This window comes from Chelonoidis abingdonii, chromosome 17, assembly GCF_003597395.2.
Source record: "Chelonoidis abingdonii isolate Lonesome George chromosome 17, CheloAbing_2.0, whole genome shotgun sequence".
NCBI classification, from domain to species: domain Eukaryota; kingdom Metazoa; phylum Chordata; order Testudines; family Testudinidae; genus Chelonoidis; species Chelonoidis abingdonii.
The window spans coordinates 11906927-11922112 of record NC_133785.1 but is presented as its reverse complement, the minus strand read 5'-3'; the positions used below and the strand labels follow the sequence as shown (position 1 = coordinate 11922112).

The window sequence follows — 15186 nt, the reverse complement described above, 5'->3', positions numbered from 1 at the left end:
TGCATCTCAGTTGCATTCAGAACCATGAACAGCAATAGAAAACATTTTTACTATTGTATTCATTACTTTGCAGTGCACATCTAAATGCAATCACACACAATACTCTTCCCGGTTCATTTTATATAAGTAAAGAATATACATCTCTGTATTGATAGCTGTCATTTAAATAAATGAGATGTATATCCACTCAGAAATGTGAAAATCTTGGGGGCTAATTACATACAGAATGGTTGATGACTGGCCTTTTTCCTTTTCTTTTTCCTTCTGGCCATAGTTTATTTCATGAGGTCTGATCCTGCAGTCCTTGCTCAGAGAAAATTCTCTAGAAAGTCAAGGTAACTGAAGTCAGGAGTTTTGAGCATGGACTGAAGGACTGGACCCATAAAGAACAGTAATTCTTCCTGGTGGAGAGCCAGGAGAAGGGAAGGATGAAGAATACAAAGTATAAAAAAGAACCATTATGAAAAACTGCTTATTTGGGGCCACATTTCAACACCGTCACTCTTAGTGAATAGTACCTTACTCTACGAGCAGTTCACTGATGTCCGTGCGACAACTCGGAGAGTTAGGTGTTCCTCAGTGTGAGTGAAGGTATCAAAATCTGGCCCTTAGTTTGCCATTTTTGTTTAAACAAAAAAGGAGATGTGGTTTTTTACATAAACTAGACATTTTTATGTAAATCTAAGACCTTTTCCATGTGCAGTGTAATAAGGCCTCCGATTCTGAGCTCTTATTAGAACAAGAGAGGCTAACACTGTCAGAATAATTATAATACAAAATACTTACAATAAAGTGATTGTATTTTATAGTACAGTAAGCACAGAATATACCTAATTATGAGTATGCAAACTTCATGTGAACAATCTTAGCTATGCATATTAATAATAACTGAGGTAAGCGAATCATCAGATAAACTAAATTTTCACTCTTCTGTGCTCTTTTACTAAATTCACTTTTCCTTTTTCGTCCGTAGGTCCCATGTTCTTCTTTGCTTGCTTTAGTGTTGCTGCAGGATTAGCATTGTTCATGTACTGCTGGAACCCAGGTAATCTACTCTGGAATTGTTTTAAAGGGAAATTTTTATTCTCAGGAGTTCCCTGTATATCTTAAGAACACAAGAACGACCATACTGGGTCAGACCAAAGGTCCATCTAGCCCACTGTTCGGTCTTCCGACGGTGGCCAATGCCAGATGCCCCAGAGGGAATGAACAAAATAGGTAATTATCAAGTGATCCGTTCCCTGTCGCCCATTCCCAGCTCCTGGCAAACAGAGGCTAGGGACACCATCCCTACCCATCCTGGCTAATAGCCATTGATGGACCTTATCCTCCATGAATTTGTCTAGTTCTTTTTTGAAATAATATCATGAATAAAAGCTGCTTCTACACTAGAGCTAATGGAAGATGTCATCATTCGTTAATAAAGTTGGATGCAACCTGTGCCCCAGAAGTGCCAGGAGATAATTAATAAAAAGCTCACAAATGAGAAGAGTCACTTTTTAAAGATCTAAACCATAGTATTGTGAACTCCCATTGCTACAGCAAAGAGAGAGGATTCATGCTTCCAAATTAGAAAACTTATTTAAGTAGTTAATTGAAGTCTAATCAGTGCCTGCACTCTCAGTTACTTAATCACAAGGAGGGAATTCTTTTTTTATTTCTGTCTGGACCTTCAGCACATGATCAGTACAAATATATGACTTACATAGAAAAAAATCATTTTTATTCTTATGATCTGTACCATTTGCATGCAGAGTAGTTTTCCTAGATTTCCTCCCTAATGGCATGCACCTTTTAATGGCTCATGAATAAACACCGCCCGCCCACTCCCTCCACCCTGTGCAAGTCCCCTTCAGTAAATCAGTAGGCCTGCTTGTTATGAGAATTAAGGACTTGTGCATCACCCAGGGCCCTGTTCTTCAGCCCTTACTCAAGATGACTAATGCTAATATGAGTAATCCATTGGCTTGAAGTGGTGTGAATGAGTATTACATGGCGTGGGAGGGGCTGGAGAACTGGGCACCTGTTCGATAACTGATTTAATCCTTTTTCCCTGCAGTATAAAAGATTCCCAACAATATGACATCTAAAGAAATAGGTACTGGGGCACATTGATATTTGACAAGGTTTTCTTTAAAGTATGTTGAAAAATCAATTGTAAATAAGGTATATGTAAATATTTGTCAAATTATGACCTAATACAACACCCATCACCTGGTATCTAAGTACCTAACGATCAAAATATAAATACTGGCAGATTCTCCTGACACTGGAGCTCTGCTCCATGCAGGGATATATGTGTGTGGGTGCTGGCAGGAGGTGGAATTAAGGGGCTGGTAACAATGCCCTGATTCTGAGGGGCCACCCCAACACCACTTAGAGCTGTTACATTATTGGACCCTATGCCGGTGGATGATTGGTGTAATGGATCTGAGATTGGATTATGGCCTCTTTCTGCCACCTGAGTGGGGCTAAGGGACCATGACAGGGCTTGTGAATCCCACCCTTAAAGTATTTCAACTTTATTCAGAGTGGTCACCGTGTTAGTCTGCATCAGCAAAAACAAGAAGGAGTCCTTGTGGCACCTTAGAGACTAACACATTTGTTTGGGCATAAGCTTTTGTGGGCTAAAACATACTTCATCCGATGCATGGAGTGGAACATACAGTAGGGAGGTATAAATACGCAGCATATGAAAAGTGGGTTTTAGCTCACGGAAGCTTATGCCCAAATAAATTTGTTAGTCTCTAAGGTGCCACAAGGACGGTTCGTTGTTTCAACTTTTTTCACTTCTCCTGAGGAAGATACTGCTTGGGCCATAATAATCTTGGCAAATTACGTCATAACTTGAGCTTTGTGTATTTACCATGAGGATGTTCATCTTTTTTTTTTGGAGGAAATTCTTTGGTTTTTTGCTTTACACTGCTCATTACAGTGGGCAAATGCTGGTTGCCTGCCACAGCCCCAGAGTGCACATATAACAATTTGAGTATGAGTCATCAATCTGATTCAGTTGCAAAGAAGCCTGCTATCATTCTGGGACCTGTTAAGAGTAGTGCTGGATGTAAGCCACAGAAGGTAATTGTCCCACTCCACACACCATTGGAGAGGCCTCAGCTGAAGTATTGTGTTTAATTCTGGGTGCCACTCTAGGAAACGTGGACATATTGGAGAGAGTCCAGAGGAGAGCAACAAAAATGAGAAAAGATTTAGCAAACCTGACCTATGAGCAAGGCCAGTGCAAGGATGTTTCGCGCCCTAGGCGAAACTTCCACCTTGCACCCCTCTCCGCACCCGTGCCCTGAGGTGCTCCCCCACTCTGCCCTGAGGCGCGCCCCCCACGGCAGCTCCCCACCCCAGCTTACCCCTGCTCCATGCACAAGCACCCCGAGCACGCCATCACTGCTTCACTTCTCCCGCCTACCAGACTTGCAGCACCTAAGCTGATTGGCGCCACAAACCTGGGAGGTGGGAGAAGTGAAGTAGCCACGGCATGCTCAGAGAGGAGGTGGGGCAGGGAAGAGCTGGGGTGGGGAGTTACCCTGCGTGCCGCCCTCCCCTTACTTGCTGCAGGCGGCCCTCCCTGTGCTCCCCTGCCCCAGCTCCCTCTGCCTAAATGCCAGAGGCGACCGGGGTGGCCGAAGATCTGGCCACTGTGGTTGCTGCCGAGGAAAATGGCGCCCCCCAAATCCCAGCTCCCTGGGCGACCGCCTAGGTCACCTAAATGGTTGCACCGGCCCTGCCTATGAGGAAAGGTTAAAAAAACTGGGCATGGTTAGTCTTGAGAAAAGAAGACTGAGGTGGGGACTTGATAACAGTCTTCCAGTTTGTTAAGGGCTGTTAGAAAGAGGACTGTGACCAATTGTTCTCCATGTCCACTGAAGGTAGGACAAAAAGCAATGGGCTTAATCAGCAGCAAAGGAGATTGAAGTCAGATATTAGGAAAAACTTGCTAACTAGAAGGGTCGTTCAGCTCTGGAACAGTCTTCCGAGGGAGGTTGTAAAATCCCCATCATTGGAGGTTTTTAAGAACAGTTTGTTTTTTGGACAAACACCTGTCAGGGATGGTCTAGGTTTACTTGGTCCTGCCTTAGTGTAGGGGATTGGATCTGAATACCTTTCAAGGTCCCTTTCAGCCCTAGATTTCTATGATTCTGCTTCCTTGAATCCCTCCCATTCTAGCTTCAGTTGAACACAGTGTTCTTTATTTCTTCCCCAGAGCTCTAGAGCTGTTGACAAACACCAGCTCATGGACAACTTAAGCCAAAGAAATCATTTTGATAAATATTGAACGTGTGTCAAAAGTGATCCATACATATATTTTTTTTAATTTGAGGTTCTGAACTACTCCCTGTTAAATTGCTTCTGCAAATCAAAGGTCCCTTAGCTAGGCTTTCAGTTCCGTTAATTTACAAAGTACTCAAAGGAACAGCTTTCCCCCAGAAGCATTTTTGTAAAGAATCTTTGCAAAACACTGTTTATTAAAACTGTACTTATCAAGTGATTAGTTCACTTTCTTTTTTCACTCCTCCGTTTTTGTTTTTGTTTTAGATCCAAAAGTTATAGGAGGAGCCAAGAAAATATTGGGATTTTCTCCTATTATCATAGGAAGACATGTTAGAAATATTTGTATGGTATACATGGAAGATACATCAAGGAAAAATTAAGGAAAAACTGCTTCTTCAGTATTCTATACTTGCCAATGGAAAAACAAATACATATACAGACACTGTATATTATACCAAAGATTTAGTTAATGGCTTTAGCAGTAAATATGCTGCTTCAAGGTGCTTTCAAATGGTCAACTCTATATGAACTTATGGAAATGGATCATTTATTTTTGTAAATGCTTCTTTTAAAATATTTATCATTTGGGTATGAATGTTTTTAATACACACCTTAAAAGGATATCCTAAGCAATAATAGCTCTTAAGCCATGTTTGTGTATTTGTGTTTTTTATTGGTGTAGAGGAACACAGCAGTTTAAAGGATGTAATTCTATCTCTTTTTACTGATTCATTTAAGAATGACACTTAAAAAAACCAAAGCCTTACTAAGAAATGGACCTGATCTTTTGTGTCAGGATTGTCCATTCCCATCTGTATTCTTTATACTACATGAGTACATGGGCACTGTCCCTACAAGGCTCATCACTAGCTGGTTCAGTTTGTGTGTATTCAAAACTTTGCAAGGTTTCCTGACTGCCATGCTCTGGAAACTGTCTGTTATCATTGTTATATTGAGCAAAGGTAGGCTTCAAACAATGACCCTTTGACTCTGTGGGATGACAGAACTATCAAGCTTTTGAAGTACCAAGTAGGTTTTTCAGATTTACATAATTCTTTCCTTTCCAGGGAAGTTTGTTTAGTTTTGGTATACCAGGGAAACTGAAATAGTCCAGCATATTTGACAGGCACTTCAGAAATAATAATCAAAGCTGCATGACATGTTTTTGTTTATGGCTGAAAATACGTATTTTAACGTGAAGTACTGTAAGATTTTCTAAGGTGGCTTGATCACATATTGTTTCTTCTGTGGGTAAAATCTTGAAAAACTTGTGCAAGTCTTTCTTAACACATCAAAAGTTGGTATCAGGCTAAAGCATGTGTAGGAAATACAGGGAGACAGGACTGAAAATAAGATTTGAGAGGGAGGTTGTTTGTTTGTTTTTGCATTTTGGGCCCAATCCTGCACTCATTGATGTCAGTAGGAGTCTTCCTTCCTCCTGCTCCTACTTCCCGCCTGGGGTCTTTCTGTTCCTGAACCTGACTACAAGTAGTGACGGCTACAGTGGGTGGGTTCTCTTATGACCTACTCCACGGTAGAAAAGAAACTGGGGAGATCCTTCCCCAAACTGCTTAGTAGGGCGATCTCTTCACTGGCTCCACCTTCATGGGAATGTTTTGCCCATCAATTTTAACTTAACAGCCATTCCTTGATATTCCTTTGTATCCCCATAGACACAGTTAATCATAGTAACTGGTATTGGCTTTGTGTGTTTCTGATTCTAGAGTCTTTCAAGGTTCACTCTCAAGTACCCCAGTCTTAGAGCTTGTCTACACAGGAAAGTTATACCAATATAAGCTAAGGTGTGGATTTAAATCACTATAGTTATACCGGTATAACTCCCAGGGTGGAATAAGAGTGGGATTTTTGGGTTTATGGGAGCTTATGTCCCATTAGAAAGGGATGAAGCTAATCCAACATTTTAAAAAAAAAATGCCTCTCATTCTGAAATAAGTCTCCCCAGGGGGAATTGTACTGGTATAACTATGGTGGTTTAACTATACTGGTATAATTATACCAATATAATTGGTAAAAGGTCCTGTGTAGACAAATCCCTAACTGTGAAATTTCCCACCCCTAGAGAACAGATTTCTAGGACTACCCCTGGACTATGGTTGCATTTTAGGGCAAAACCTATATGCACGTCCTGTTTCACCACATTTATAGCAGTCTCTGCCCAGTCCCATCTTTCTGAAAAATGGGACAAGTCTCAGAACCCCCTGCTCTTATGGCCACCCATATGGTGAGGCCCATTCTTTCCAATGTGGTAATATAAGGTTCTGTATTGTCTCCTGGCATCAGGTGTGTCATCTCAGGCAGGGCCTTTCCACACTGGAATCTGCTAGGACTCCATCTCTTTAAGAGTCTTGAACATTGCAGCCCTTTCTTCATGTGGCTGGGCCCTCCCTGTTCTGTTGATCTTCCTGAAATCTCTGGAACTTGTCAGCCTGTGGAGTGTCATCTGTCTGCTGCCTCCCTTACGTCCCAGCCCACTGAACAGCAAGCCACTTTAGTATTGCCCTCGGTCAGGTGGGTCACCGAACAATCTTGTCTCTAGTTTAGCAGCTGCCCCTAGAGGATTCAGGGTTTATACTTCATCCCGATCCTTAACTTCTGGTCTGTACCTAAGGGTGGATAGACAAGATCCGTGGTCAAGCTCCTCCAGCACCCCCAGCAAGCATCTCTTCTGACATCTTGATGGGTAGATGTCCCCACCACCACCCAAAGAGTAGTAAGAAGTTGTACAAAGGTCCTGGGCTGTTTAGTTTTTTTACAGTAATCTCCAATGCTTTGATTTATACCTTCCCCTTATCTAATGCAAAGTGGACTTTTTCCCATTTAGAACCTAAGTTACATCCCATGCATGACCCCCTATGGCAAAGGGCCTGGATGAATGGGTTGGCTTATATAACACTAGTGTTCCAGTCAATCAGCTTGGGAGGGGAAAAAGGCTGGAGCAGCAATAACCAACTAACTAACCAGTCAAAACACATCCGAGGGGTTGTCAACATTAACAGTTTGATTAGGCAGGTCTTAGTTAGCAACTACTGGCTAGTTCTTCACCACCCCACCTCCCCCGCCCCACCTCCTTACTGACTGTGTGATCTCCTCTTCCTTCCATTTGAACAGTTTCCTATGGCCTTACTGGGCTCACTTGGTGCGGTCCTTAGTGTCCTCTTGTAAACAATACCTGGTTCCCTGGTGTGTGGGTATTTGGGCTTGTCATAAGTAGATAGGTAAGGTAAGGGTTAATTTTCTTTTACTGTAAAGGGTTTACAAAGGGAACCAAACACCTGACCAGAGGACCAATCAGGAAACCGAATTTTCAAAAGTAAGGGTGGGAACCTCTGGAGGTTTTGGCTTTGTTCTGCTTCTTATTGTTTCTCGGCGTGAGTAAACAAGCTTTTCTTCTTCAACTCCATCTTTCTTTCAAATATTCTACTCAAGTGTGAGTTACAAAGGAACAAAGTAATCGGTGTGATGTGGCTTTGATTTGTATTTACATGGGTGTTGATTTGCTGGACTGTGTTTATTGGGCTATCTTTAAATCAGGCTTATTCCTATTTTCTTTATAAGCCATATTTCCCTGTATGAATTTCTTATGCAGGTGTTAGTATTAATGTAAGTTCTTTTCTTTTTTATTTATATATATAAAGTTTTCTTTTTAAAACTTGTGGGGTTTTTCCTAGTGAGGCAAAGGGATAGAAATTTCTTTACAGGTATCTGTCTCCCTCACGGGAAGACTGGGGGGGAAGGGAAGCATTACATTCTGTGATGGACTTTCCCTTATTGTCCCAGGGCGGAACAGGCTACGGGGAAAGAAGAGGACAAGAATCAACTTCTGTTCTCTTGGTTTGAGGTTTTTCTCTAGTACTGCACTACGAGACAAGGGAGAGGTGAACTCTGGTGTGTTTAGCGTGACTAGCTTTGAATGCATAGCCTCGAGGGAGGTAAATCACTCTCTGGATTTTGCATTTCAAGGAGTTAAGCATCGCCAGCGCTCACCCAGGGAATAAGGGGGGAGCTGGGGATGAGATAGGGAGGACCAGGGTCTGGTCTTCGGGGGGGGTTCCCCAGGAAAGGTTGGGGTTGACTTGAGGGGGTGACCAGGGACCCTTAAAAAATCCTGGTTGGTGGCAGCGATATCAGATCCAAGCTGGGTATAAGCTTGGGGGAGGTTTACAGTAAACACTCAGATTTTGAACGCTAAGTCCAGATTTGAGACAGACGTTTACCACAGGGCTGTAATCTCCCAAACCTATAAACTAAACCCTGAAGGAAGAGGGGGGAAAAGCCATCCAGTAGAAACCTGGCAGCCTCTTCAGGTATTTGACTATCCTGTCACATACACCAGTCAACATTCATGGGCCCTGCGTACCCACCAATGGCTATGGCCCTCATCCAGCAAGGGCTGTAAGCATGGGCCTAACCTTAATCATGTGAGTAGTTCCATTGATGCCAGTGAGATTACTTGTGTGTTTAAGTGCCTTCCTGAGTTGGGGCTTTTACCAGAAAATCTGTAATTTTTTCCCAGTATCTTGAGTTTCAGAGCCCCCTAAGAAGGTAGGAATGACAGGATAGTTTATACCTAAGAATTCATCGGACTCTTCATTTTACTCCAAAGAGAACAGCCTGCATTATCCTCTTAGAAACAACTGATCTTGTAATACATTGTTTCCTTCCGAGACAAATTTCAGAAGAGAGACAATAGCAGGCCTGGGGAGGAGAGGGAGACACAGAACCAGATTTCTGAATAACAGACCCCCGTTGGCACCCTCAAAATATTTGTGACCAATTGAGGAATGGCTGAAATAGGCCCCAAAGGGGCCCCATTTCTCCCCCTACTGATGTCAGTGGGAGTTTTTCGGTTGCAGTGGATGGGAGCAGAGGCCAGCCCTAACTAGACAGTATTGTTTGTGTATTACATTCCAAAAACTCTGTGTTTTCCGTGGTGTAAGTACCTTAACTTCACCAAAGGAGCTCCTCATATACATACACATACAGCAAGGTCAGGAGTGGGTCACAGGACTATTTAAATATATAACATAAGATGGACATGAATAAAGATTCTGTGTAAATGAAATAACATCATTTGCCCTTACCCGGCAGAGCAGTATGTTTAGATGTTTTTTCTTCCATCTGCCCCATCGTCTCTCATATCTATTTTGATCTAATAGCCACAAGGTCAGGATATCTTATTATAGGAAAAACTTTGAGAGTGTTTGCAGCATTTCCTGTAGAATTGCCATGATAGTGTCGTCAGTGAGCACAACCCACAGCTCTGCTGTCAGAGCTGCACACTGATCCAGCATTGTGCCTACCTCTAAGTTGGAAAGTGCTTTAATTATATTCTGTTCTTCCTGTGTCTTGCCTTGTAGTTAACGTCAAAGCGATTTTTTTCCCAGCACACCATCTCTAATTTATAACCAAATGTGACTCTCCATGTGCTGCTTAAATCCAGCAGTGGCTCCTCTCTAAAGAAACTGAAATAAAATGCTTCTGAAATGCAAAAGGGTTTTAAATCTTCATGCCAAAACTGTATTGGAAACCTCATTAGAGTGAGATGATTTCTGTTTATAGCAAAAGCACTGTGCAAAATAGGGTCCTCTCAGACAGCCACATCTCATTTTAATGCAAATACAACAGCCTTATTACTAGTAAGCAGTTTCTCTGTGTCTAGATTATCCAACCTAGTGTTCCCTGGACAAAAAACTTTAAACTGGGATTTGGTATGAGTTATTGTTGAAATCCTACAGAAAGGATTAGCATTTCATATGCTTTGAAGGCCAGATCCTGCCACACTGGTAGAGTATTTTACCAGCAATCCCACTGAAATACCATGGAGTACTCAATGTAAGAATGGCAGAATCTGCTTCTGATAGGGGATAGGGCCTGGAACCTCAAAGCTATTTAGGTCCCTAACTCCCATTGAAATCAGTGGGAGGTAGGTGCCTAAATAGCGTTGAGGATTTGGGCTTGCGTTCTTTAAAGAAAATGGCTTTGATCATCCTTTGCAATCATGAGGGATTGACATATTTACTAATGGCTAAAGTTGTAGTCTTTCCCTTTTTGAGATCTACTGAGATGAGGTTACCTGTCACAAATAAAATCTCCTGGGAAGGACAACCATTAGATTCCCAGCTACTAGTCTGGAGACATGCACCCTGGAGCAGGATTTGGCTGTAAATCTTAACGCACAAGGTAAAATTTTTCTTATGCTTCTGTTTTCAGGACAAACTTATTTTTGGTCCGATATGGTCAGTTGAAGAACCCCAAAAATAAATAAGAGCAAACTACTTGTTCTTTGTCTGCTGTTTCTTGCATTAATTGTAAATGGAAACTGATGGTTACTTTGTATGGATAAATGTAATTTTTACACAATGCATTGCGCAATTACTATATGCAGTGTCGTAGTAGGGTTGTAGAGAGACAAGGTGGCTGAGATAATATCTTTTATTGAACCAACTTCTGTTGGAAGTTTGTCTCACTCCCCAACAGGCTTAGATCCAATGAAAGTTATTACCTCACCCAGCTTGTCTCTCTTGCACAATTACTGTACTAGGTTTTCTCCCACCACCACCCCACCTTTCTGCTCCCCATAAAGAGAATTTGAGGAAACAGAGTAACAGCAATAGATTTCTTGTTCTCTCAGTCTGGAACAGAAGGTTCCACATAATTTTGTAACTTTAGAGGGATGGAGTCCTTTTCTTAAACAATTCTTCATTCAGGAATGGATACCAAGCGATAGCTCACTTCTTTGTGCAGTGTGTTTGTATAGCAAACACACAGCATATGTTGGTTTTTCCGTGCCCAGTGCCATAGGAAGTGGATAGGCTAGCCCTTTGGAAGTCATGAATTCTGTGGTGTCCTTCCACAGAAGGGAAATTTAGGTTGGATATTAAGAAAAACTTTCCAACTAGAACTTTCTAACAGTAAGGATAGTTAAGTACTGAAACAGATTAATAGTGGAGGTGTGGAATCCCCGTAATTGGAGGTTCTTAAGAACTGGTTAGAGAAACACCTGTAAGGGCTGATCTATGTATTCTTAATCCTGCCTCAGTGTGGAGTGATGCACTAAATCTGTGGTTCTCAAATTTATTTGATTGCTTCTCCATTCTTTGTGTCTGTAATGTATGCCTCCCCTACAGGGCGCTCGGCCAGCAGTCGCCACTCTCCTGCAGCCCAGCTCCAGAGGCAGCGCAGAGAGCAGTGGCTGCTGGCTGGACTCCCAGCTCTGAAGGCAATGCTGCCGCCAGCAGCAGAGAAGTAAGGGTGGCTTGGGATGGCACTGCCACCCTTACTTCCATGCTACTTTTGCTGACGGCGCTGCCCTCAGCAGCCACCACTCTCCAGCCACCCAGCTCTAAGTGGGCACAGTAAGTTTTTTTTTCCCTAAAGCATCTGATGCTCCCCAGAATACATTCCGCCCCCGCCCACAGGAGTGCATCCCCCAGTTTGAGAACCTCTCGACCAGATGACCTCTTGAGCCCTACATTTCTATAATTCTATTATTATTGTTTTACTTGACATTAATCAAGTTATGTTTTGGATCACTCCATTTATTTGGAGAGTGCCAAATCCCCCTTCAAACCCAGAATAAACTGCCTGCCATTAATGACTCAAACTGACATATTTAGGCCCTATTCCTGCAAGGATTTGCACACATTCTTAACATTCTGCATAAGGGGGATAGTCCCACCTGTGTAAATTTAAGCAGTGGTTAAGTGCTCGCTGGATCAAAGCTTACTTTCTAAATTATAGTGGGTTATTACATCGTGAAAATTGTTCCTGTGTGTCTGCTAAAGTTTGATTATAGCTCAGCCATATTTTCAGCATCCTCTAACCCTACTCAAAGTAAACTGACTATGCACAGGACTGTTTAGAGAAGGAAGAAATCTGCTGTCCCTTCATGCCTGAAGCCTTAGCCTCATGTTACAGTAGCACTGTGGAATGGGGAGACATTACCCAGCATATTAAATCACTGGTTTAGTGGTGGCACAATACACCCCTCCAAAACAAACAAACAAACAAACAAACAGTCTGCATTGTCATGGTCGTAGCAGCCTTGCAGAGCACAGCTTTGCAGCATATTGGAGACCCTGTACCTGGTGTACAAATTGCCTGCATCTCGTCTCTGCAAAACTACACTTGTTCTGTTGCTTTTACATTTGTGTGGTTTCTGTCATGAATGGGCTATTTGATTTAGATCAAAACTGAACTGCCTCCAGTTGCCTCAGTTGTGATGTCAAACATACCCAGATTCAAGGAAAAGAGGTAGGCAATAGCCTGATCTTTAATCCTCTAAAATAAAGCAAGGGAGCAGACTGCATGTAAAGAGTTAAACCAAGTCGACTGGGCCATCTGTAGCCAAAGGGAATGGAAAACAAAATGACACATCCCACGCTAGGTTTGCAGAACTGTGTTTGAAGGGAATCGCTGCACTATTTAAAGCGTGACTTGTCCACAAGCAAGAACGATATTAAAGTCATCATTCACTCAGGAATGTACTGGGTTACCTTACACTTTTAGCTGGGCTTCTCAAAGCCACGTAGGAGATTTGGCTACTCAAATCCCATTGAAAAGTTCAGCTTTTGTGTCATTTTTGTAGTACTGTATGTAAATATCACTCGGGGCTTTGTTTTGGAGTTTTGTGTACAGTAATAGCAAAGTAATAAAATATTAATAAGGAATCTTGCTATCTTAATTTTTTTAATTGGCGAATTGTGTATACAGCCATTAGTCCGGGAAATTCATGGAATTCTTGAAAAGTCTGGCCAGTGTTACTTTTCCACTAAAAAATGCAAGCTACCTAGTATACTGCATGGGTTTGATATTTTATAGTCAAATATCCTTGTTCATATCTTCTGGTGATAACGTTTATAATGTATATGTCATGTGAGCTAAAGGAAAGTTGTTATAAAGTAAAAACATTAAACAAAGTTGTTAATTCAAATTAAATTTTAAGAATTTAAAGAATCTATGTGTTGCGAGGACTATTGTGTTGTGTTTTTTCATGTATTTTAGGCTTTGCATTGAAGTCAAGAAGTGTCGTACAATATGTTATGTTGCCCCCTAGTGACTGCTGCCTCCAGGGGCTAATACCAGGGATCGGCAACCTTTGGCACGCAGCCCGTCAGGGAAATCTGCTGACGGGCCGGGACGGTTTGTTTACCTTCAGCATCCACAGGTTCGGCCGATCGCAGTTCCCACTGGCCGCGGTTCACCCTTCCAGGCCATTGGGGGTTGCAGGAAGCGGCAGCCAGCACATCCCTCAGCCCACGCCGCTTCCCGCAGCCCCCATTGGCCTGGAACAGAGAACTACAGCCAGTGGGAGCTGCAATGTGCTGAACCTGCAGATGCTGCAGGTAGACAAACTGTCCCAGTCTGCCAGTGGATTTCCCTGACAGGCCATGTGCCAAAGGTTGCCAATCCAGCTATCCTATACTACAAAAGGGTGAATGTTTTGAGTGGGACAACTAGTTCTCACAAGTTATTTTAACTTCATCATTTCTATTTCTGATGTATTTACAGTATTCCTTGTTAATCTGTTCACCAGTCTTAAACATGAAATACTGGTTCATAAGAGGGTCTTTGTTTGAGACTGCCTTTACACATATTTGTTGACTGTTTCATTATAAACCCCTTCACCTAGACTTAAAGTAAGATAAAACCTGAAGGATCAGGTATGAAAAACTCTTCCTGACGTAAAATAACTTCCTTAAAATAATGGCCTCAGAATTTGATTTAAACCTGCCACAAAGAGGTTCAGAGCAAGATACAAGTGCAATATGTCACCTGCCCCAACCTTTCACATATAGCTCTGTGGAGTGAACTGTCCCATGCATTTTAATGGGGTATTAAAGGATCCACTGTTCTGTCAGGTCCCACCAACACCACTCAGCGGAAGAGTGTCACTGGGGTAGGTAAAATGGGTGTGGGGGGTGAACAGGGCTGTCCTTAGGATTTATGGTGCCCTAGGCGGGAATATTAAACTGGTGCCCCTGTGCCTGTCTTGCTCTTAGCAACACAAAAATAAGCTTACAGTACTGGAAAACTTGCCACATGCATGTTATTAAAACCAATTTAACGTAATTAAGCACACTGTAATGCTGATGGACTAGCACTAAAGAAGTAGCACTATAGACAAAATTCTGATTTGACAGAATGATGCAAATAATATAATTTTTTAAATTTGTCAACATTTTATTGGAAATTTATATGAAGAGATATTGAAGCAAGGATTTGTTTTTAATTAAAGCAATCTTTCTGGCTTGTTTGGCTGCAAAATCAATAATAATGTCATTGTATGACAAAGACAAAGTGATGTCTTGTTTGATTGCAAGAATAGCAAGACCAATCAAGTGTTCCTGACTCCTTGTAGAGCAGAGATAGTTTTTAATGAGCTTTAGTTTTGAGAAACTCCATTCTTCTGAAGCTACTGTTACAGGAATTGTCAGTAGAATACGAGTGGCAATGTACACATTAGGATATATGTCAACAAGTTTGCTGGTATGAGTAAACTGTACAATATCCATCATCGATTTTGCATGTGGCACCATTGATGACAGTGTACTCAAATTCTTCATACAGTTCAAGTCCATTTAAATCAAAATGATCGCCGTGCTTCAGGATGCTCTCTAGGTTCAGGGGTCCCCACACGGTGCTCAGGGTGCCATGGCGCCCGCTGGGGCCTCTCAGTGCACCCGCGTACTGGCCAGCGGGAGCATCTGTATCCGCCGAAATTCGGCGGCATTTCGGAGCAAAGCCTCTGGATGACACCGCTTGCCGCCAACAAGCAGCGTCATCCAGAGGCGTTGCCACTGAAATGCCACTGAATTTTGGCGGCATTTCGGCAGATGCTCGTCCACCCCCACGGCCCTTCATCTGGCAGCCCGCCAG

At 42.4% G+C, this 15186-nt stretch overlaps 2 protein-coding genes across 6 annotated transcripts in view; one reads left to right on the top strand and one right to left on the bottom strand.

Moving 5' to 3' along the window:
• PACS1 (phosphofurin acidic cluster sorting protein 1) overlaps positions 1 to 15186 on the bottom strand; it is a 548517-nt gene that overhangs the window by 60225 nt on the left and 473106 nt on the right. The gene's annotated exons all lie outside the window — the stretch shown is intronic.
• The window catches only part of CARD19 (caspase recruitment domain family member 19), a 150006-nt gene that overhangs the window by 35366 nt on the left and 99454 nt on the right, over positions 1 to 15186 (top strand). For 3 of the 4 annotated variants that reach the window (XM_032804147.2, XM_032804145.2, XM_032804146.2), the window contains 2 exons: positions 974 to 1045; positions 4552 to 5558. In XM_032804147.2, coding sequence (XP_032660038.1) covers positions 974 to 1045; positions 4552 to 4667 — 188 coding nt within the window. In that variant the 3' untranslated portion in view covers positions 4668 to 5558. Of the gene's footprint in view, positions 1 to 973; positions 1046 to 4551; positions 5559 to 15186 lie in introns of those variants that run through there. The other variant, XM_075073366.1, reaches the window with a different exon arrangement.